The sequence below is a fragment of the Hyperoodon ampullatus genome, assembly GCF_949752795.1.
Source record: "Hyperoodon ampullatus genome assembly, chromosome: 2".
Classification (NCBI taxonomy): Eukaryota; Metazoa; Chordata; class Mammalia; order Artiodactyla; family Ziphiidae; genus Hyperoodon; species Hyperoodon ampullatus.
This window is the reverse complement of record NC_136915.1, coordinates 122,862,473-122,886,908: the sequence shown is the minus strand read 5'-3', so window position 1 is coordinate 122,886,908 and position 24,436 is coordinate 122,862,473. Positions and strand designations below refer to the sequence as shown.

General features: G+C 43.9%; 1 protein-coding gene across 1 annotated transcript in view; it reads left to right on the top strand.

The window, feature by feature from the left end:
- The window catches only part of RXRG (retinoid X receptor gamma), a gene marked incomplete at both ends in the record, with an annotated part of 43,701 nt that extends 24,386 nt beyond the window's left edge, over positions 1-19,315 (top strand). Inside the window, 7 exons of the mRNA XM_079727232.1 lie at positions 1,988-2,167; positions 8,166-8,326; positions 8,443-8,572; positions 9,871-10,003; positions 11,177-11,268; positions 12,534-12,639; positions 19,168-19,315. Coding sequence (XP_079583358.1) covers positions 1,988-2,167; positions 8,166-8,326; positions 8,443-8,572; positions 9,871-10,003; positions 11,177-11,268; positions 12,534-12,639; positions 19,168-19,315 — 950 coding nt within the window. The remainder of the gene's footprint in view (positions 1-1,987; positions 2,168-8,165; positions 8,327-8,442; positions 8,573-9,870; positions 10,004-11,176; positions 11,269-12,533; positions 12,640-19,167) is intronic.
- Positions 19,316-24,436: the final 5,121 nt, after the last annotated feature.

Sequence of the window (24,436 nt, the reverse complement as noted above, 5' to 3'; positions counted from 1 at the left end):
AATGAATTTAAAGCATAATTTCATGTGGTGAGATTAGATTTATAGAAAACATTTCAGAAGCCCTTCCCTGGAGTTACTGTGTTGCGTGTGTATCTGGGATCGAGAAGCTGTTGTAATGAGTAAGTATCTCAAGCTAGAGTCTCTTTAATTTTTTAAAAAATATTTTTTATAATTCTAAAATTAATATCCCAACATAGGAAATGTGGGAGAACTAGACAAGTACCAGTGAAAACAAAGAGTTATCTATAGTGTTCTTAACAAAATAAACCCTTTGATATTTTAGCAAATTTCCTTCTACAACATTCTAGGTTTTTAACATGTTTCCATAGGTGGAAATAAGTGTGTTTTCACTGATTTTATCTTCTTTGATCCTCTTCCATTTTTGCCCAAATTATTTCTTTCCTGACTTGTTTCCCTACCTCTCCATCATTCCTGCCTCCCCACTCCCCATCTCAACAATTTTGATGACATTTGAATCTCTGATTTGATGAATGAGGAAGATTCTTTTCTATAGTTGTCTATGATGGCTGACAATATTTTCTCATCTTTTTATTGTCACCAAAGTCACTGCAAAATGTGACTCCACTGAAAGTTCCAGGTGCCTGGAACTTAGCTACACAGCTGATGTTTGCTTGTTCTCAAAAAGTTGTTTCCAAATCATGCAGACTTGACCATTGCCATAGCAACGGAATTCCAGCCACCCTGATAGAGAGTTTTTTCTGCTATGGTTTAATTGAAAGTTGGGCAGTTCTTTTGTATATGGAAGAACCACAGGAATGGCAAACTGGTCCCATGTTTCTTAAAGACAAATACTTCAGAGCTGAGCCCAAGATAAAATCCCATATTTATTATTGCTATGAGTTCAGGAAATTAGTATAGTCAACTGATTAGGCACAGACTAACTTCATCAAGCAGGCTATCTCTAGCCACCATTGCATCTTAGAGTGGCTTCCTCTGAAATGTAAGCTCCTGGGATGCAGGTATTTACATTGGCTAGTTCTCAGGGACTTCAAGTTCACTTCAATATCAGCCTAAATACAACCAAATTAGAAAGTCATGTCAGGTCTATAACTAAACAGTATCACATGTCATACTTAAGAATCAGACATAAATATGTTTTGAATGATCTGTTTCATTATATTTTTCAAGTCCCACAATTCCAGTCCATTGAGCATAGCTGCATGGTGTGTAGTATTGGGAAGACTTCTACTTAGAAAGAGTATGGTGATTGATTCTTGATGCCTATGTGGGCATGGGTATGGTGGCTCTCCTGACCAAATTAGCCATCTCTGGCTGGAGTCCTGGAAAACTGGATGTGTGGAACAGGTAATAAGGGCAATGAAACATGTAACAGATTATTCTGGATCAAGCAAAACTACCTTCCATCAGATCTTTATGTCACACCTCAAGATTATATGTCATATTATGCCATAAAGATCATATACCAATTTATTCCTCCAATAGGCAGGAGTATTTTAAAAATTTATAACTCAGGTTCTTGTTCATAGTTTATGATAGAGGATAATACTTTTAAGTGAGATTCCTAAGTCCTTGGGCTTCAATTATGGGGAAATATATGTGAAGCTGAGGTTCTTTTCCTGCTAGATAACACGTAACCAGCATAAATATTTTTATTTCTTATGTATACTAATGTCTTAAATGAAGGCAGAACATTTTGCTTAACTAAACATAAGAGTTGCCCTATTAAATAAATGTAAGCAAAATCTTAGGTCAGGACTTTTCTAATAATGTTCTCTGGAATTAGTGATTCCAGAGAATCACTTCCAGAGGGTAGACACGAGGAAGGGCATATTTACTCTGCTTTGGTTTGGTTCCTGTCATCAAGCCTGCATTCCCTGCTTTGCTTTCTGTCCCATTGCCTAGGTGATGTGCCAGTTTCCCTAGGCAAGAGCCAAGGCGTTCTTTTGCATGAAAGACCCAAATAAACACAAGAATAACTTATGGAATATCCTTTTCTTGTGACCAGGAAAGCACTACGGTGTGTACAGTTGTGAAGGCTGCAAAGGGTTCTTCAAGAGAACCATAAGGAAAGACCTCATCTACACGTGTCGGGATAATAAAGACTGCCTCATTGACAAGCGTCAGCGCAACCGCTGCCAGTACTGTCGCTATCAGAAGTGCCTTGTCATGGGCATGAAGAGGGAAGGTGAGGTTCCCCACTACCCCTCCCTCCACTCAGGGGAGAGCAGTTTGCATATAAATAATGGAAACAAGTGCAGGACATAGGAAAGAGTCCTGCTAGGCTGGACCATGTGGAAGAAGTTTGAAGCAGAGGGGGGAATGACTTTGGGTACAATGATTTCTCGAGTATTTCAGTTGAATGCTTCCTGCCCTGGTAACTGTGTACCCCTGAGCAAAGAGAGCAAGAGCATCTTCCTCCTCCATGTTCACCTATCCTCTCCTGGACCTCAGATGATGGTCCAAACTGGACCCTCTCCCTTGCTCTTCCAATAGTCAGGCAGCATCAGAACTGAGGTCTCGGGGTCGTTGTGTGCTGCCCTGTAATGGAACATCAGACTGACCTTCTGGGCAGAGCTGACTTCTCCCCTCTAATCCCCACTCTGGGGAAGCCTGCTGGTATGATTAATCTCTCTGGGCTTTTATAAACTTGGTCTGCTACAAATCCTCTGAGATTGGTGTATTCCAAAGTCTTTGGGGATTATTGGCATTACCAATAATCAGACTTCACCTTCTCATTCAGAGAGATCATCATCATGTGTTTTTAAATGTTACATCTTTCAGACTTACAGTGTGGGTTAGCTGGGTTGTTGTAGAGAAAAAAAAATCTGAAAGTGCTTTCTGTTTATGTACAGATCAAAAAGTCTTTCTGTTAAGTAATACAAATAACCTGAATTGGGCAGTTAATTAGCTAGTGAACTCAAGCAAGTACAGGGTGTAAATGGTGAGTCTTAATAGATTTCAGAGTGAGGAGGTCCTGCTTCTCTCTCTAGGAAATGGGAACAAGGCGTTTAGTCACTCCCAGGTGGCTTCTTATTCTTGAAGAACTTCTTTTCTGTGAGGAGGGGGGAGGCTGACTGAAAGGACCAATGAAGAAAAAGTTTGAGCCCCTTCTAAGAGAGAATGCTACCAAGAAGGAAAAAAAAAAAGATATTCCTAGCATGTTTGAGATGGAGGTGGCCCTTGAGAATAACTTAATAACCCTAACCATTCTTCAGCCAAGGAAACAGGCTTGGACTGATGGAGTAAGTTTTCCAAGGTCCCCAAGGTAGGTGATGAACAGAGACTAGGACCTCTTACTCCCAGGTCAGAATCTCAAATTGACAGACCCCCAAATCTGCCCTCCTAACCCGTTCATCTCACGGTCCTCCCCATTGTAGGAAATAGCCATTTTTCAGTTGCTCAGACCAAAAGCCATTGGACACCTCTTTTTCTTTCATACACCACATTGAATGGGTGAGGAAATCTTGTCTCTTTCTCAAAAGATGTTCAGAATCTTTCCATGTCTCATTATTTTTACTGTTATCACCAAGCCACCATTCTTTTTTGTAATAATACAAATAGCCTCCTAAGAAGTTTCTCTGCTTCCATCTTTATCTTCCTTCAGTCTCTCCTTATCAAAGCAACCTGAGTAAGGCTTTGAACAAGTGGGTCAGGTGAAGCCTTTCCTTCACCAAAACCCTCTGATGCCTTCCCTTCTTACTCAGAAAAAAAAAGGCAAACTTCTGGTCATGACTTCAAGGTCATACATAGTTTGGCTGCCCCATGTCTCTCTGCTCCAGCCTTCCTAGTCTCTTTGCTGGGCCGTCAGGGGTGCTCTCACTTTAGGGCCTTTGCACTTACTGTTCTGTCTGCTTGGACTGTCCTCTTCCCAGCTACCTGGATGACTCACTTCTCCTCCTTCATACCTTTACTTGATTGTCAACTTCTTGATAAAGCTTTGCCTGACTACACTGTGTCAGATTGCCCCAAACGCCCTGATACTTCCCAGTCTCTTTCCCACAGCACTTACCACTAGCTAACGTACTTTAAAATTTTGTCTGCTGTCTGTCTCCAAGAACGCAGGGATATTTTTCCTGCCTTTTTCCCCCCCACTGCTATATCACCAGTGACTAGCACATAGTAGACATTTAAGAAAAAATTGTTGAGAGAATGGATGAGTGATTTAAACTAAATATAGGAATCATAAGTTTTAGTAATGCAGGAGCTTCTAAAAACTATTCATTCACTCAGTCATTCATTCATCAAGTACGACTTGAGTGACTACTTCATGCTTGTGTCATACTTGCTGTAGAGGGGTCAACAATTTTCTAGACTGGAGCATGTGATGTGAAAAATCAGCTGGTGGAGATAGAATCGATACTCTTTGTAGCTTCCACCACTGTGATAGTCAAAGCATAAGATTAATGCCCCCGAAGTGTGTCTCTCATCAGCATAGAGCAGGATTGCTGCAGATTGCAAATCACCTATACTCGATTCTCCTGCCTCACAGTCTAATTCTGACTCTCAAAACTCAACCTGAGGGCTTCCCTGGTGGCGCAGTGGTTGAGAGTCCACCTGCCGATGCAGGGGACACGGGTTCGTGCCCCGGTCCGGGAAGATCCCACATGCCGCGGAAGGGCTGGGCCCATGAGCCATGGCCGCTGAACCTGCGCGTCCGGAACCTGTGCTCCACAACGGGAGAGGCCACAGCAGTGAGAGGCCCGAGTACCACATACACACACACAAAAAAATCTCAACCTGAATATTTCTGGCTCAATTAGGGTCAGAGTGGTTCTCAGAGTAAATAATGGGAAGCGTGGTTCTTTATTTTAAGTCAAACAGGGACATGTGGATTGTAAGGGCCTGGGCAGTCCTTCTTTTAAACCTAGTATGATGATTCTTTCATAGCAAATAGGGTCCAGTTTTGGTTCCTGCATTAAAAAAAATAATAATGTGGAGCAACAGGAGTGATGAAAAGCTGAGTAATAAAGATTAGGAGGGGGAAAGGGGCTCTCTGAGAAATTGCTAAAGGAATTGATACTATTCAGCCTTACAAAGAAGCGAATCAGTTCCTCATCTCACTATATGGAGGGTCAATTTTAAAAAGTTACTGGACAGCCTTCCCTTCACCACTATCATTTCTGGCCTTCATTTACAGAATTTGGGGCTCAGTTCAGACACTTTCTTGAGGACAAGACTAATAAAATCCTGGAACAGATAACTGAGTGATACTATGGAATTTACATTCCTGGAGAGTTGGACAGACAGAAAGAGATGAAATTGGGGTGGGTTCAGAACTCACCTGCCTAAAGCCAGGGTACATAATGGTGAAGCTGGAGTGGACATTTGCTATTGTCTGAGGTAACACGTTCATTTCCTGAAAGAACAAGCAGAGGTTCTGAGAGGCTAGGGGTCTTGCCTAAGCTTACATGGCAAGCTAATGGCAGAGTGGGTGTAGGACTGGGACCCTCTGACTTCCAGGCCACCAAACGATCCTCAGGGGTTCTGGGGGAGTCTATTTCCATAACTTTGGGTCATATAATGTGGTTTGGGTAGTAAGAGAATGGATTATTTTTGAGGCAATTTGTGGTCAGCACTTGACATTCCTGTGGGTCTATTAATCCACCCAGCCCAGAGCCTTGGAGTCAGGGGTAAGCTCAGGAGGCAGCCAGCCTGGGTCTACATGCTGGCTTCACCACTTTCTAGCTCTGTGACCTCAGGCAGGTTACCTAACTTCTCTGTGGCTCATAGCATTTCAGAGCATTCTCGTGGGGGTTAAATGAAATATAATTATGAAAAGTGTTGAGCATAATTCTGACACAGACAAAGGGCTCCATAAATTTTGGCTATTTTAATACATCTCAATAAATGTATGTTGGACTAATGGAAAATCCTGTTTTAGGTCCCACTGGCCCCTCAATGTACCCTGATGTACTGAGTAGCAGTAGCTCAAAATGCGCCATAGAAGATTTCCTTCAACAACAGATACATGACTCCTCATTGATGACAGTAAGATTTACGTCACAGAAAGGAGAACTGAATAGCAAAGGACCACTCAGTTAATTGCAAAATTGGAATTAGAGTCTAATTCCCTGAAGCCAAGGTTATTTTCTTTGGAGCTTAAAGGTTATTTTCCTTGAGTGTTACAAATCTGTAGAAAAAATCAGTTGAGGGCCACAAGAGGAACTTGGTTTGCTTTCCCCTATCTTTTCAAATCAAGACAAATAGAAGCCCATTAACCTACCTTTAAAAAAAATTAACACAAGAAGCATTCAACTTTAACCAGCAAATCCAACTGATGATAAAAACACATATGAGAGTTTCTGTATGTTGTCAGTGAATGAAGGCTAACAGAATGGACAGAAAGAAAGGATGAGGGGAAAAGAGAAACAGGGAGAGGGAGGAAGAGGTCAAGAGCGGGGATAGAGAGAGAACCAGAGAAGAGCCCAAGAGTGTAAAGAGAGGCCAAGGGGTGGGGAAATGCTACTTTTCAAAAAACTTTTAAATAATTGTTTCGTTTAATCTTCATAAAACAATCTCAGGTAAGTACTATAATCCCCACTGTACATATAAGGAAACTGAGGCTTTGTAAACTGAGTACCATGTCCGACGTTACCAGCTAGGAAGTGGTCCGGCCCATTTTGAAAAAGATTTCTTTGGGGACTTCCCTGGTGGCGCAGCGGTTGAGAGTCCGCCTGCCAATGCAGGGGACACGGGTTCGTGCCCCGGTCCGGGAAGATCCCACATGCTGTGGAGCAGCTGGGCCCATGAGCCATGGCCACTGAGCCTGCGCGTCCAGAGCCTGTGCTCTGCAATGGGAGAGGCCACAACAGTGAGAGGCCCGCATACGGCAAAAAAAAAAAAAAAAAAAGATTTCTTTGACTCCAAGGTGCATGATTTTTGCTCTTCTCCTATTTTGTCCTCTCTGCTCTCTTTCTCACCCATTTCTTCTTTTTCTTACTCTCCTGCTTTAATCTCTCTTTCCTTTCTTCCTTTACTCCTTCCTTCCTACCCTCCCTCCCTCTCAACCCCTGAATATCATTCTCATCTTGAAGTTTCTTGGTGTGTCTCTATTAAAGACGGTGATGTATCAGCTGTATTTGTGCTGTCAGACCCTTCTCTGACCTACTTTGAGAGATCAATAATATCACTTGCGTGACAAACTAGATGTCCAGCATTCAGTCCCAGTTCATTCCGCAGCCTTGTGGCTCAGAGAGTAGGAGGTGCCTTGGAAAGTGGACAAAGGGGAGGAAAGGAGAGGAGATGAGACGTAGAAGTTGCTCATGGAATAGCTGTCACTGAGGTCCCTCTTGGCCACTGCTTAGAGTATAATTTTCTTGATTCTTGGGATTTAGAAAATGTGTGCCAATATTGAATTCTGCTTATTGCTACTGGGAATAAAAAGATGGAAACTGAAGCTTTCAGAGGATGGAAACTAACCCCATAGAAACTGTTCTCCCAGTGAAGAGCACAGAATTGGGAAAGGGGTCTGCCTGACATTCTAATGTACAGACCCAGAGGGTTCTTTGATGAAAACCCTAAACTTGGGGACCCTGAGAAAATTCCAGCCTCCACCTTTGCCTGTGTACCCTTCCCCATCCCCCAACTCAGCTGCTGATTCTGAAATGTCATCTAGGTGACATTATTCCACCCTTTCGCTTACTAAATACCCACATGGCTCCCTGAAGATCTTCCCTGACAAGTCAGATCAGGTGATGCTGTGTTCAGGCCGGTGCGCTAGGGGCAGACCTAATGGGACGTGAATGCCAAGGATGATGCACAGGATCTGACAGAGGGAGTTTTTAGAGTAATGTGCTTGTTGCTTAACTATTGCATGCTCACGGTTTATTAGAGGTAGCAGGTGGAGGAAGGATAGAGGAGAGAGCATGCAAGGAGACAGTGGTTCATTAAAAGAAAGGGCAGAATTGGAGGTTATTAAAGCTTAAAAGGCACATTTCTTAGAGTGGTCACCATAATGAACTGGAAAAACTATGGACTGAAAAAACCCATAGTTTGGCACAGGCATAAGAAAACAGCTCAGCTCTGCTTTCTTGGTTTCATCTGTTAACATGACAGCATCTCTGATTCATTACCACCATGATGCCCATTTTACAGAGGAGGAAAATGAGGCTTAGGGATGTAATTAACTTTCCCACAGTTGTCCTGGGCATATGGTAACGTCTGCACGTCCTTGTCCCTGCCAGCTGTGCAAGAAGAAAGGCAGAGAAGCCGGGAGCGGGCTGAGAGTGAGGCAGAATGTGCCAGTAGTGGCCATGAAGATATGCCCGTGGAGAGGATTCTGGAGGCTGAACTTGCTGTTGAACCAAAGACAGAATCCTACGGTGACATGAACATGGAGAATTCGGTAGGTGGTCTTAGATCTCCATCCATCTCCCATTTCTTGGAGGGGGCTGGAGATGGGGAAGGAGTATGTTTGAGTCCTAGAACCTGTCCATTCAGAGTACTTTGTTCCTTTTTTAGACAAATGACCCTGTCACCAACATATGCCATGCTGCTGACAAGCAGCTCTTTACTCTCGTTGAATGGGCCAAGCGTATTCCCCACTTCTCTGACCTCACCTTGGAGGACCAGGTCATTCTGCTCCGGGCAGGTAAGGGATACCAGGGCTCCTTTCTTCTTGGGTTGCCATTTTGAAATTACCCTTGGGATCCTAAAACAAGTGACCTGATGGAGCTGTAACCCATCCAAGCTGTGCACCTTGTTGAGACAGGATAACCCTATGCGAGGTTGTTCTTTTTTATATTATTGGTAAGCTCTGAAATTTGGATGGCCCTCCCCCAAAGCTTTCATTTCCAAATGAAACACTGTTAATGGAGGAGTAAGACTCTTTTTCTTTTTTTTAATATTTAAATTTTCTCTTTTATACTTAACAAAATTTTTATTAGTTTCTACAGGCATTTTATTATCAGAGAAAAATAACTTTTTAAACACGCACATAATTTAAAAAACAAGGCATGTTTACAAGAAGGTGAGAATTTTCTATTTAATGAGATTTTTCTGTCCATTGGTCTCTTAAACTGCTTCCTAGAGTCCTTTTAGTGACCAAGAAAGGCTCTTTTTCCATGCAAATTTTATGCAGCCATTATAATTTGCATTTAATTTTCAAAGACAGTTAAACAATTGTTATTCAAGACAATCTGAAGCTGTGCCTCATCACTGTTATGAAATTGGAAAATAGAGATATTCCCATTTCACAGGTGAAATAGGGGAAGCCAAAGATTTTTGCTCAGGCTTTTACTAGATGGATTCCAGGGTCCCTTCCTATTTTAAGATTCTACATGCTGTAATCTCTCTAGCCTCCCATTTCTGGGACACTGTGCATTGACATATGCCAAATCTCCTCTTTGTCATGGAGCCAGCAGGGAAATTTCATGAAGATTCGCTGAGCCTTGGGAGCCAGTCCACTTATTTCATCCCTATTAGATAATAGGCGATCCCTGAGTGTCAATGGAAAGCTACATGCCGTGCTGGGTGCTACTAAACAACGCCTAAGAAGTAAAACTAGGTTGTGAGGTCCTGGGGGCAGACACTGCGGGGTATACTGGCTTTATCTACCATGGCAGATAACATAGTGACCATTACCCATTAAGTGTTCAATCCATATTTGTTGATGGACTGGAGGGAAAAAAAGAGTTCTTGTCCTCAAGCTGCCATCCTGGGCTGCATTGGGGAGACTGTGGGGGAGGAGCATACCCACGAGTCAGGGGACCCCAGTCTTACCCTTTGTTCCCTCACTAATTAGTGATGTCGTCTGGAACTAGTTTTTGACCTCCCTGGATTTCTGGTTCTGCTTTTATTCCAAAGGATAATAATACATGTCTTGGATGATTATCAATGAAGCAAGAGGGTGGTCAGGTTTCCCTCAAGGCCTCCTTCTTATTCTTTCAGGGTGGAATGAATTGCTGATCGCCTCCTTTTCCCACCGCTCAGTTTCTGTGCAGGATGGCATCCTTCTGGCCACGGGTTTACACGTCCACCGGAGCAGTGCCCACAGTGCTGGGGTTGGCTCCATCTTTGACAGGTGGCTCTATTCTGCTTCCGGTGCTTGTATGTGTTTGTGTATACATGTGTGCATGTGTCTGTGTACTTGTGGGTAGTGCTGGGATGTAGTATGGACAGCCCAATCAGCTGTACTGGCTGGAAGCAGAGACCCTTCAGCACATGAAAACATAAACCTGGGGAATGAGAAAGGGATTAAAAGAAATGGTAATCCAAGGAGATGGAGTCAGTCAGAGGCCAACAGAGTTGCTGGCAGATGAAAGACCCTATTATCCCTAAAGGTTTCCAGGGAAGAGACTGTATTATTGACATTACCTAGTAAGGTGGGAGTGCGGAGTTTGAACTGCTTATCCAAGGGGGCCTGGATGGGAATGAGGGTTTAGGATCTGACTTTAGGAACCTGGGAAAGATGAGCTGAGGTTTTTGCTGGTCTCTGCACCAGGGTCTCTGGAGGAATCCTGCTATAAGAGCGACAGCCTCAGTCTGGGATTCTGTGCCTTAAATGGTTCTAAAGGAAAATTAAGCCAGGTGATTTAAAGAGATGAGAGACGAATGGGTGGGTGAAAGGATGGAGAACTGGGAAAGGAAGAGTAAGATTGAAAATAGTCTCTCTGTCCAATGCCAGGGCCCTGTGGTCCCTTCCCAACACCATCATAAATGGTCTTCCAGGGCCATGTGCATGTCCATCTAAGATGTCCCTACTCCTTCCCTGCCTTTTCCCACAACATGTTCCACATGGAGACCATCATGGTCTTCAGTTGACACCTCTTGATGGTGTCTAGAAGCTTCTGCCCTGTCACGGAACGCCGTCCTTTGCGGTGTTCTTCCAGACATGCGATACCCTCACCCTGCTTTGCCCGTTGCATTTCTGCCAATTCCCAAATCCTCTAGGCTGCCTTTCCAGCTCCCTCTCTGTGTTCACTGCCTCATCCTTGGTGCTCCCTGGGACTTTGATCATGGCAGTTATTGGCTTTGTGTTGCTGCTACGTATTGCTTCTGTGTCTGTTTCTTTAATTAAACTGTGAGCTCTTTGAGATCAGGGACTGTATCTTATTCATCTCTGTGCCCCTAGTACCTGGCGCATCTACTGGAAAATGGGGTGGGTACACAATAAATATTTGTTGCATTCATTTTATCAGCCCTTGGCCTGGTATTCATGATTTTCTCATCACCTGCCATTGTTTGCTGTGAACAGAGTTCTGACTGAGCTGGTCTCCAAAATGAAAGACATGCAGATGGATAAGTCGGAGCTGGGGTGCCTACGAGCCATCGTGCTATTTAACCCAGGTGAGTGCGTCGTGCCTAGCTCTCCTCCATGGTCGGCCCCCAGTGCTCTGATGTTCTCTAGTCCTCTAGCTCAGCAGAGACAGATAAGGGAGGACCAGGAGACCTATCCTCGGGAGGACAAAGAGTCAACTCTTCATGGCCTCTGCTCCTCGAGCCATCTTGAAAAGGGTCTAAAATGGGCGTGGAGTGTGCATGTTTGGGGGCAAGTGGGGAGGACGAGAGATGCCAGAGGGCTAGAGTAGTAGCAAAGAAGGTGGTAAAAAGTGGTCAGGTTCTACATATATTTTTAGGCAGAGCCAATGGGATTTGCTGACAGGGTGTGAAAGAAAGAGAGGTATTAAATATATTCTTAGAATTTTTCATTTTGTTTTCTTGAACACTCAGAAAAACAGAGATTTCATTTACTGAAATGGCGGTTCAAAGGGTGGGTGGCTAGGAATCAGGACTTTGGACATGAGAATCTGAGATGGATAGTAAGCGTCCAAGAGTGGCTCTCCCGGAAGCAATTGTTTATGTGAGTCTGGATTTCAGAGAAAAGGCAGAACCAGAGATGTACATTTGAGAGCTATCAGCCTAGACCTGGCATGCAAGGCTCTGAGACCGGGAGTAAAGTAGCGGCATTGCAGAGCAGAGGGCTGAGGGCTAAGCCCTGGGGCATGGTGATATTTAGAGGTTACAGAGAAAAGGAAGAGCCAGCAAAGAAGCCTGAGAGGGGGCAGTGAGTCAGACAGGGACGAACCAAAGAGTAGTGTCCTGGGGGGCCCAGGGAGGAAAAACGTTTCAAGAAGGAGGAAGTGCTCAGCTTCTTCAGATGCTGCTGTGGGTCAAGAAAGATGAGTATTCAGAATTACATAGTAATTGACGCATATGCTTCATCTCCTGAATTAGGTGGTCTGTTAATTGATGCAGGATGTGGGTCTGTGGGGTTTTTGTACCCCATCTCTTTATTCAGTCCATGCTTAGCACATAATAAGCACTCAATAAATGTGTGAAGGTAGTATTTCTAGAATGGCCCGGATAAAAGAAAACTCTCCTCCTTGGAGACAGCGGTGTGTACCTTTGCTCCAAGAGTTTATTGGGTAGATTGGGCACAGGAAGGAGGTGTGAGGGCACAAAGGGCTGGCTTTGTGTATTTCACAATGTCCCCCATCCAGCGTGTCTCTCGTAACTCTGCAGGAGGTGGCCTGTGTGAATGGGGACAGACTCTGTAGAAGGGTGTCCCGCAGAGGTGTGTAAGGAGAGGTTGAATCAGCTGTCTTTTTCAGATGCCAAGGGTCTATCCAACCCCTCTGAGGTGGAGACTCTGCGAGAGAAGGTTTATGCCACCCTCGAGGCCTACACCAAGCAGAAGTACCCGGAACAACCAGGCAGGTGAGGGAGTCCTGGAAGAATGGTAACAACCGCAGCAACTCTTCTGATCTGCCATTAATGAATGGCGACATGCAGCAGGCACTGTCTAGATTTTTTCACAACCGTCTCAAAGCTACTCAGACACTGGCTCCATGAAACCGGAGGTCTCGTCCGTCTTGTTCACCCACTGTTCACCACTTTGGCATCAGAGCTTAACAATTAGTATTCATCTTTAAATGTTGAATGAACACCCCAGTGAACGAACGATGGTGGGAATCCTTAGCTCCAATTTCTAAAGAGGCCCCAAGGCTGAGAAAGGAACCTTGCCCAGGGTCACAGAGCTGGTGCATGGTGGGGCAGGTTGTGAACCCAAGTTTGTCTGATTTCGAAGAGCTTGTGCTTTTCAGTGTGACTGCATTGCTTTCTGCTTTGCCCTCATGGAAGCCCCCCTGCAGTAAAAGGTACAGGCTGTGGCACCCAAGAGAGGTGACCACTGGCCCCGAGGGTGCCATCTGTAGCCTCTGGCAAGGTCCTGAGTCTGGGCTTCTTGTCTGAAAAGGAAGACATGGGTCAGAGGATCTCTGAGGCCATCTACCAGTATTCCTGAGTGGTTAAAAAATCCTTTTCCCAAATGTTTCCCCCAAATACAGCTGAATAAAAGTTTTCCTCCTCCACTAACTCTAGTTAAAAAGAGAGAATATGATCCTCAAACCTCACAGAAAATGGAAAATGAAACTTGAAAAAAAACTTCTTTAAAGGCATGAGTTTGTTTTTAGGATTAATTACCTATGCTCCCAATTCTCACTGATGACTTTTATTCCTCTGTGGAGTCTAATTTCCATTAGCCCATTTTTCCTGGATCATAAGCCACTATCTCTCAGTTGTCCAGAAGAGGCTGAGCTCGTTTTTTATCACAGGCAATGAATGCATCTGTGTGAGTGGGGTCCAGCCAGTTGATACAATGTGTGTAGGCCTTGTGTGTTATGGAGACTAAGCTGTGACAACAGACTTCCCAAATATCAATAGTTGAACACAAGTTTACTTCTTCCTCACAAATCAGTCCTGGATGGGTAATCAGTCTAGTGCGGTGACTTTCTTCCACACCATCGCTTAGGGACCCAGGCTCCTTCCTTCCTGGGGTTACACCATGTTGCCGAGTCTCATTGTTTTTTGTTTTTTGGGTTTTTTTGTGGTACGCGGGCCTCTCACTATTGCGGCCTCTCCCATTGCGGAGCACAGGCTCCGAATGCGCAGGCTCAGCGTCCATGGCTCATGGGCCTAGCCGCTCCGCGGCATGTGGGATCCTCCCAGACCAGGGCACGTACCCGTGTCCCCTGCATCAGCAGGTGGACTCTCAACCACTGCATCACCAGGGAAGCCCTCTCATTGTGTTTTGTATGCTGTTGGTGGAAGGGAAAGAGGAGAGGGAGCACACAGGTGAGGCTATATGGGCAACACATTGACGTGGAAAGGGTACCCCCTCCCTTTACTCACTTCCATTGGCTAAAACTTGGTCACATGGACCAGCTAGCCAAGGAGATTGGAGAATGTGTGCAGCTGGATGCCAAGGAAGAAGGGGAGAATGGATTTTGATAGGCACCTGGCAGTCTCTCCTACATCTGAAATGGGTGAGATTGAAAGAGCCCTACCCAACAAGCAAGGCCTGGCTGCCAGCATCAGCTCAGCTTCTGGCCAATGAGAGCTGACTGAAAGCCCTGTGCTGGATGACATCCACCGAATCTCCCAGCTGTAAGGCAGCATTACTCATGTTTGTGTGTGTGTGTGTTTGTTTGTGTGTGTGTGTCTGTGTGCACATATTGTGTGCAGGGCATTAGAACTAGGAAGGCTCATATTCATCCTTTTCCTGGACTTGGCTCTAGGTAGTGCTGTTTACCTCTTTAAAAAACAGAACTCTTGGGCTTCCCTGGTGGCGCAGTGGTTGAGAGTCCGCCTGCTGATGCAGGGGACACGGGTTCATACCCCGGTCCGGGAAGATCCCACATGCCGCAAAGCAGCTGGGCCCGTGAGCCATGGACGCTGAGCCTGCGCGTCCGGAGACTGTGCTCCGCAATGGGAGAGGCCACAACAGTGAGAGGCCCGCGTATCACAAAACAAACAAACAAACAAACAAAAAAACCCATAGAACTCATTTTTTTTTTACAGCTTTATTGGAGTATAATTGCTTCACAATGGTGTGTTAGTTTCTGCTGTATAACAAAGTGAATCAGTTATACATATACATATGTTCCCATATCCCTTCCCTCTTGTGTCTCCCTCCCTCCCACCCTCCCTATCCCACCCCTCCAGGCGGTCGCAAAGCACCAAGCTGATCTCCCTGTGCTATGCAGCTGCTTCCCACTATCTATCTACCTTACGTTTGGTACTGTATATATGTCCATGCCTCTCTCTCGCTTTGTCACAGCTTCCCCTTCCCCCTCCCCATATCCTCAAGTCCATTCTGTAGTAGGTCTGTGTCTTTATTCCTGTGTTATCCCTAGGTTCTTCATGACATCTTTTTTTTTCTTAAATTCCATATATATGTGTTAGCATACGGTATTTGTCTTTCTGTTTCTGACTTACTTCACTCTGTATGACAGACTCTAGGTCTATCCACCTCATTACAAATAACTCAGTTTCGTTACAGAACTCCTTTTTATCTTATTATAAAAGCCAAGCATGCTTTGGTAGGAAATAAGGAAAATGTTTTTAAATAAATAGGGTAATATAAACTGATTGTAAATTTGGGAGGTATATTTCTTTCTAGCAGCTTTGTGTATCAATGTATGTATACATAGAAATGTATATTTACAGATCTGAAATCATATGGTTTGGTGTATTATTTTGCTTCATTAGCTATTTTAGGCATTTTATCAGATATTGAAAAGTACAAAATTCTTATTTTCAATGATTTTGTAATATTTCACAGGATGGCTGTAGCCTAATGTATCTAGTCATCACTCTGTGGTTGACATTTAGATTGTTTCTAATGAATAACACTTTAAAAACTTTGGAACTTGCCTGTTTTCCCAAGAAGGGGACTGCCAGGGGCCTGGGCAGCCCCCAGGCACTAGGCAGAGATGCCAACACTTGTTGCCTGGCCCAGGGCAGGGCCTGGGAGTTCAGGGAGGGAGTGCAGGGACTGGGCCCCTGCATGTCCCTTGGGTGCATCCAGTACAGCCTGGACAGCGGGTGACCACCCTGAAGCTGAGCAGGTCCATCAGTGATGTCACTTGGCTCAACCAGGTGGGCAAGTGTTCCGAAGGCTGGTCACCTCTGGTTTGCAGAAAGTGGTTGAGGGGGTTCCTGGTGGCACACAGCCCTGTCAAGGCCGTTTTCTTGGTGGTGGAGGGCTGCCACTCCGTGGAGACTTTTCAGAAGTACACCTCACAGGGGGGAGTTCTGCTTCCTCTAGCCAGAAGCAGAGATCAAAACTCAGGAGGGGGCAGAGCTTGCAGGAACCTTCTCTCTCTCACACAGCAGGTGCCTTCAGAGGCTGTGAGTCCCCCTTGTTGCCAAACATGTGAGCGAGGAAGGCGACGGCCGCCCTGTGGCTGTGGCTATTAGCGGGTGTGTTTATTTCTACATCCTGATATTAGCTCCCAAACCTGGGACAGACAGCAAAGACAGCAGTCTTGTGGTTAGCATTTTTAAAAATTATTTTATTGAAGTATAGTTGATTTACAATGTGTTAATTTCTGCTGTGTAGCACAGTGATTGTTATATATATATATACATATATATATATATACATTCTTTTTCATATTCTTTTTATTATAGTTTATCACAGGGTGTTGACTATAGTTCCCTGTGCTATACAGTAGGCCCTTGCTGTTTATCCATTCTATATATAATAGTTTGCATCTAGAATGGTTAGCATTTTACACATTGTAAAACTTTGGCATTTTTAGAGTAAAAAAATACATTTTCAGAGCTAATGTCAGCCTAACTTCACATTTTATAAAGAAGCCGTTTTCTTTGCCTAATTACAGAAACCTCTTTCGTGGCAGAGCCTTGACCAGGAGCTCAGCTTCCTTGTTATTATCTAACGGTGATACCATTCAGATGCACTCAGAGGCTTCCTTTTTTTTTTTTCCACATCGAGAGGCCTGTGGTATCTTAGTTCCCTGACCAGGGATCAAACCTGTGCTCCCTGCAGTGGAAATACACAACCCTAACCACTGGACGGCCAGGGAAGTCCCACTTAGAGGCTTTCTAATCAAACGTTTTGAAGGTGTGTGTTGGCCTTGGTATAGACCTTTAATTTTTCCATGTAGGGAGGTAATTCTTACCTTTTTAGATGGTGCCACTCTGTTCTTCTTATATTGCCACATTTCCTTAAAACTTCTTTTGGCATGAATATAGACCTATATGCATTTTCGAGGAGTATTAAAACTCCAATTTGAAAACTTCTTGTGAAATAATGTTGTGACGGCCAGTGAAGATCCGGCCCAACCGGAAGTTGCTGATTTAAGGCCACCATGACTAACAAGAGTTCGATTCCTGTACTTTTTATTGGAAATTGTGATTAGAGTGATTTGATTTCCAGTCATTATCAGTAATAACATTAAAAATAAGCTTCACTGGCAAAAAGAATTTTGAGAGATGAAGAAGGACCACAGAAGCATGTTGGAAATGTGGGAGATTGAGGAGCCTGAAAAGGACCCTGTATGTGTGAGGCTAATTCCTTCACACACTAGTCTCTTTCCCTTTGGTAAGCCTTACAACTAAGGTCCTTAATTATAGAAGAGTGTGTGTGTGTACACATGCATTTGTGTGTGTGGGTGTACCAGTGTGTGAGGGCAGGTGAGAATGGAGGAGAATGTGTGTGTATACTTTTACACATGTGAATATGTGCAAGCTCATGTGTGTGAGGGTGTATAAGAGTGCAAGTGAATGTGTGTGCACACATGTGTGTATGTGTGAGAGTGGTGAGGGTGTGTGTGTGCACATGTGTGGGAGGCATATGTGGGTGTGTGTGTATGCATGGGTGTGGGTATTATCTCTCCAGACTGTGGGCCCCTCAGGGGTGAAGGCTACTATTTTCTGTCTCTCTCTCTTCCTAACTGAAAGGTAAGCACACCCATGTTGCTGCAAATGGCATTATTTCATTATTTTTTATGGTTGGGTAATATTCCATTGTGTGTGTGTGTGTGTGTGTGTGTGTATACACACACACCCCACATCTTTTTGATCCATTCATCTGCTGATGGACATTTAGGTTGCTTCCATGACCTGGCTATTGTAAACAGTGCTGCAGTGAACATTGGGGTGCATGAATCTTTTTGAATTAGAATTTTATCCAGATATACGCCCAGGAGTGGGATTGCTGGATCGTATGGTAGCTCTATTTTTAGTTTTTTAAGGAACCTGCATACTATTCTCCGTAGTGGCTAGAGATCATCATACTAAGTGAAGTAAATCAGACAGAGAAAGACAAATATATGACACTGATTATATGTGGAATCTAAAAAATTGATATAAATGAACTTATTTACAAAACAGAAATAGACTCACAGACATAGAAAAGAAATTATGGTTACCAAAGGTGAAAGGGGGCGGAGGGATAAATTAGGAGTTTGGGATTCAAATATACACACTACTATATATAAAATAGACAACCAACTATATAGCACAGGGAACTATATTCAATATCTTGTAATAACCTATAATGGAAAAGAATCTAAAAAAGAATATATATATGTATATATATATATATATATATGTATATAATGGAGTCACTTTGCTGTACACCTGAAACTAACACAACATTGTAAATCAACTATATTTCAATAAAAATTTTCAAAAACTTTAGAAAAGAAAGTCACTTAGACAAAAAAATTAAAAAAAATAAACAAAACAAAATAAAAGTGAGCACAGACTACGAAGCTGGTGTACATAGTGGTTATAAATGGGTAACAGAAATGTGGTAACTGAGGCACATTGAGGTTGCATTGCTTAAAGTAAGTGTGGTGTGAGGAAAAGCATAGTCTGGCGAGGAGATGAGAACTGCTGGTCCGGAGAGTGGGGGGCTCTTCCTGGATCCCAGAACCTATCTCACTGCCTGGTGCGTGGTTTGTACACAAACACGTTCAGCCAGTGGTGAGAGCCCCTGTGGATTCTGCACATCTGCTGTGCTGTGCTGTTCTAAATGCTTTGGCCAATCTTCCCAGGAATCCCCAGGCACAGAGAATGTAAGGAACACCAGCTGGTTAGGGTTGGAGATGTGAGTCAGCATCAGTAGGCTAGCTCTTCCTCTCGCCCACCACGAATGGGGGTGCTGAGGGCAATTCTGGGATGTGGCCACATAATTCAAGAGATTCTCAAGAGGTCACAGGATCCAACTTCCACCTTTAAGAAGCATAACAAGACCTTTAGCCTATTTCTGAAGCTCTCCAGGATTACAGATTCTCCAACTGCCTTAGTCTCCCCAACCAGGCTCTTTCTTCTAATCACAGATTGGTCAAGAAGACCAAATGAGCTGCCTCATGCCAGCAGCTGCCCCGTGCATGCTGGTTCCCCAGTTCTTAATGTCTCCTTGCTTCTCCACAGGTTTGCCAAGCTGCTGCTGCGCCTCCCAGCCTTGCGCTCCATCGGCTTGAAATGCCTGGAGCACCTCTTCTTCTTCAAGCTCATCGGGGACACACCCATTGACACCTTCCTAATGGAGATGTTGGAGACCCCACTGCAGATCACCTGAGCCTCACCAGCCACAGTCTCCTACACAGGACTAGTCAGGGCAGGTGTGTGTGGACCACCCCCCTGCACACGTTCCTCCACCCCCCACCCCCAACCCTTCCTGTTCCCCAAACGTGATGCTTATAATAAAGAAACCTTTCTACACATGCGACGTTTATAGGTGGAGTTTTGTATAGATGTTAACGGTAACCCTTCTTTGCTATCTAAGGGGCTGGGGATCTTTCTGGAAGTTCTTGGGAAAACTAACCAAGCCTCTGTACATATAATTAGTTTAAATTATTTTTTCACTTGCATTGGAAAGCCAATGACCAAATAATAAAGTAATATATGTGATATTGGCACTGCTTGGAGCATGGGGTGAATTATTGTGCAGCAGGGCAGTTATCTCAGATGTGGGAGGAAAGGTATGGGGGGTTAGGAATGGGGGCTGGGGCTGGGGTTCTGAAACAATAAATCCCATAGTTAGATACCCCATGTCTAAGCTGGGCACAGCTAGCTTTGCCTCAGGGTAGCCCCTGGAGAGATTGGGAAGAAACATTGTCTTTCAGAGCCAGCTTGGTTTTTTGTTTGTTTGTTTGTTTTTTGCTCTTTTCCTCCTAAGAATAATGAGTACTAACAGCCTTGTCCTGACTGGGGGTAATGGAGTATAAGGGCAAGAGTAGATGCTCTTTTGTTTTTAATTTTTATTTTATATTGGAGCATAGTTGATTAACAATGTTGTGTTAGTTTCAGGTGTACAGCAAAGTGATTCAGTTATACATACACATGTATCTATTCTTCTTCAAATTCTTTTCCTATTTAGGTTAGAGAAGATGTGCTCTTGAAGGGGGAAGACACGGGTCCTGGGAGTGGGTGGGAGGTGGTAATGGTAAAGGAATGGACTTTCTGTCCTTAACTAGCAACAATAACAAAAAGACCAGAGTGCACCAAATTTGTTTTTCATCATTATCTAACTATATGTAGCCTGTTCTTAACAACTTACTGCCCAGAGACATATTAATACGTCTTTTGTTACCCAAAGTTGTTGACCGGAGTGTTTCAATATTCACTTACATAACAAATTGCTGGCCACAGGCATTAGTTTCTGCAAAAATCCCCCGGTCAATAATGTGTTAAAAGGGGAAGAGAGAAAAGCTCTTCCAGCTTCTAGCCTATGATCACCTAGTGTCTTAGAGCCCTGCTGTCTGCTGGACAGTGAGCTCCTTGAGGGTAGAAATTGTGTCTAACTGACATCACAGCCAGCCTATACAGCCCATCTTGTTCAAGTCACCCTCCTGCCATCTGCAGAAACAGGACTTAATGGATACACAATTCTATGCCCCTTAGGGTTGTAGAGTATACAACCTGAACAGCTGCACATGGCTTACCTTCTTCATACCACCAGAACCTGACCTGGGGTCTGGCATGCAGTAGGCACATAGTAAAAGTGTGTTGTTGAATTGGGTTCCACACAACTGGAAAGAATTCCCTAAAGGTTTTTTTGATGGCAGCTGCGTCATTCCGCATCAGCAAGGCAGCTGCGTCATTCTGCATCAGCAAGTTGTCCTCTCAGAAAAACCCCAGGGCTAACTCTCCAGTCCAAATATATTCATCAGTGATCATGCAATTTTGAAGAAATAAAAATTGCTTTATTCCTGTGAAAGAAAAGTTTAGGGATCCCTTAGACTTGGACATTAAGCAATGGAATTAAAATCAGTTATGCTGTTTTTTTCCATTTGTTTTTTCATCTGCATTTGTTTGTGAACCATGATGAAAATGATTGGGGTGGGAGGAGACTGGAATTTAATGCTGGGCTCCCTGACCTCTTCCCTCTGCCAGCATAACTCACTGGACACCTTCAGCTGCCTTATAGGTAACATGGGGCTTCCATGGAAACCCATCATGCCCCAGGTGTGGTAACCCAAGTTCCATTCCAATATCTGATCCCTTCCTCACTGAACCCTAGCTCTTGCCTGGAGCAAAATTCAGGCTGATGAATGCCCAGCAGGACGTCTGAACATAGATCACGTGGTGTCTCCTGGAACTGCTGCCACAGAACCCTCTGAGCTAGGCAGGAGCTGGGCAGGCATCTCTCCCCAGGCTGGTCCCATGACATTCGGGGTCCCTAAGGCCACCTCCTTCCTGACCTGGTCCCCCTCACACCCCAGGATGAGCAACTGAGTGAATGTTCAATATTCTTTAAGGCTCTGATCCACAGCAGCCACAAGAAGTTTCCAGAGCCTACAACCCTGAAGAGAGACTTTCCTCATTCAGCTCACGTCACCAACTAGAGAAGTCAGCTCATGCAGAGAACAGATTGTCCCAGCAATGCTGATTAATGTTCCCTGAGACTCACAGCCCCATACTCCCCAGGCTGACTTACACAGGTAACAAAATCAGGGGAGTCAGTCTTGTGTTCCCAAGAGTTCTCATGGAGCCGGAACCCAAGGCTCCGGGGTGAAGAGTATGGATTCTGGACACAGCCAGCCAGAGCCTGGCTCCTGGATCCACCTGCTGGTGGTCTTGTGTTTGGAAGGAAGTTGTTTCACCTTTCTGGCTCTTCTTTCTTTCCCTTATTTGCAAACATCAGATAATAATACCCACCTCGTAAGGATAAAAGATAAAAAGATGCAGGAAGCCCAGTGTAAGAGCATGTATGTGCCTTGGCACAAGACATACTTGAGTTTGAGTCCTGACTTTGCCATTCGTGATGGACATCAGTCTTGCCAAGCCTCAGTGACCTGATCTGTAAGTTGGGATAATTATACTCTTTGCCTCAGGATTCTTGCCAAGATGATATAGATAATGTGTGCAAAGCTTTTATCATAGTATCTGCCATAGAAGATGGGCAAAAGTATTAGTTAATTTTCTTCTGAAGTGTGAGATTGTAGTTAAAACTTAATCTCTGGCTCTGAGATTACAGAACATTCTATTCCACATTCTGGTCAGGATCATCCAAAGTACTGTGCAAAGAATCAAACCATTCTGGTTTCTAGTTTTGGTTTAACACCTGTATTCTAGTTTGTATGTTCATAAGTAAAATGGGACTAAGGCCCCACTTACCTATCAATGCTGACACTACACATCACATGGGAGAGCCTTGTGTGAGCTGCGAAGGCTACACAAGTGGAAGAGGTTTGGAAACTGTAGAGCCTATGTTCTGAGTTACACGCTGGAAACTAGTTTAGGATGTTGCCATGGTTATAAACAAGGGCTCTGGAGTCAGCCCAGCGGCTTCCGTTAAAATCCCATCTCTGATCACTGAGTGACCTTTGGCACGTGACTTAACCTCCTGGAACTTAGTTTTTGCAAACTTAGACTTTGTAAACTGGGAATAATAATATTACCTCTTCACGGGGCTTATTGAGAGATTTAAGTGAGGGGATCTATGAGACGCACAGCACATGGTCAGCTCTCAATTAATTTCTGTTACAGTACCTATTATTACTGATCCAGATATTTTCTACAGGATTCCTGCTCTGAAAAGAAAGTCCTAGACTCCATGGAAAACCCCCTCTCCACTTCTCTCCTCTGCACACTTATTCTTCAGCCTGATAGCTCCCCATATTAGCCTCCTCCTCTGTGTTTACACTTCATCAGTGAAACACAGTCCCCTACCTTCCTCAGATGGTGGCTGTGGAAATGGGTGAGATAATGTAATGTATGTAATGTTGTACATTATGAGGGGTTATTAAAAAGATGTCACTTGCACAGCAAGCATTTCTTGGCCTTGGCCACTCCTGTTCATATCATTCAGTGAAACTAATCAAATGATATTTGATGATAATTTTATGTTACTTCCTTGCTCAAAAACTTTCAATGACTTCCTTTTTTCTGTTAGGCAGTAGTTCTCATCAGGAGGCAATTTTGCTACCTCCCTGCCCCCCAGGGGATGGGAGGTTTAACAATGTCTGAAGAGATTGTCACAACGGGGGCGGGGAGATCTATTGGGTAGATGCCAGGGATGCTGCTAAACATCTATGACACACGGGGCAGCCCCCTACAACAAAGAACTATCAGCCCCAAAATGTCAATCGTGCTGACAGTGGGACTCTGCCCTCAAGCATCACTAATGGAACAGAAAACGGAATGGAATTTTCCTATTGTTTTACAATTTTGGCTCAAGCCCCAAGGTGAGGCCAGGAGGTCCCCTCATAGTCTAAAGAGGAACTACGAGTTGCTTCCACACAGGACTTATTAAGATAGATGAGCTGATGTATGCTATTTGTGGGAATGCAAATTGGTGCAGCCACTGTGGAAAACAGTTTGGAGGTTCCTCAAAAATTTAAAGATAGAACTACCATATGACCCAGCAATTCCACTCCTGGGTATATATCAGTAAAAAACAAAAACACTAATTTGAAAAGATATATGCACCCCAGTGTTCATGGCAGCATTATTTACAACAGCCAAGGTATGGAAGCAACCCGAGTGTCCATCAACAGATGAATGGTTAAAGAAGGTGTGGTATATATACAATGGAATACTACTCGCCATAAAAAGGAATGAAATTTTGCATATGAAGCAACATGGATGGACTTGGAGGGCATTATGCTAAGTGAAATAAGTCAGACAGAAAAAGACAAATACTGTATGATATCACTTACATGTGGAACCTAAAATAAAACAAACTAGTGAATATAACAAAAAAGAAGCAGACTCACAGATATAGGGAACAAACTAGTGGCTACCTGTGGCTGTGGCAGGGAGCGGGGCAATACAGGGGCAATGGATTAAGAGATGCAAACTATTGGGTATAAAATAAACTACAAATATTAATTGTACAGCACAGGGAATAGAGCCAATATTTTATAATAACTATAAATGGAGTATAACCTTTAAAATTTGTGAAACACTATATTGTACACATGTAACTTACATAATATTGTACAGCAACTATACTTTAATAAAAGAAAAAAATGTTGAGCTGATTCTGTGACTTTTACCCTATACTTCCTGAGCCAATATTCATAGAGGATTGAAATTTAAGAATAAGGGGTACTCGGGGGCAATGCTGTGGCTTTACCCCACCCCTTCAGGGGGCCCAGGAGAGGGAAGGGACCCTGATACCCAAGCCAAGTGAAGGGGACAGAAAAGAACCCCTTCACTGAGACTGGATGCAGGTACCTATGAGAAGGGGAGG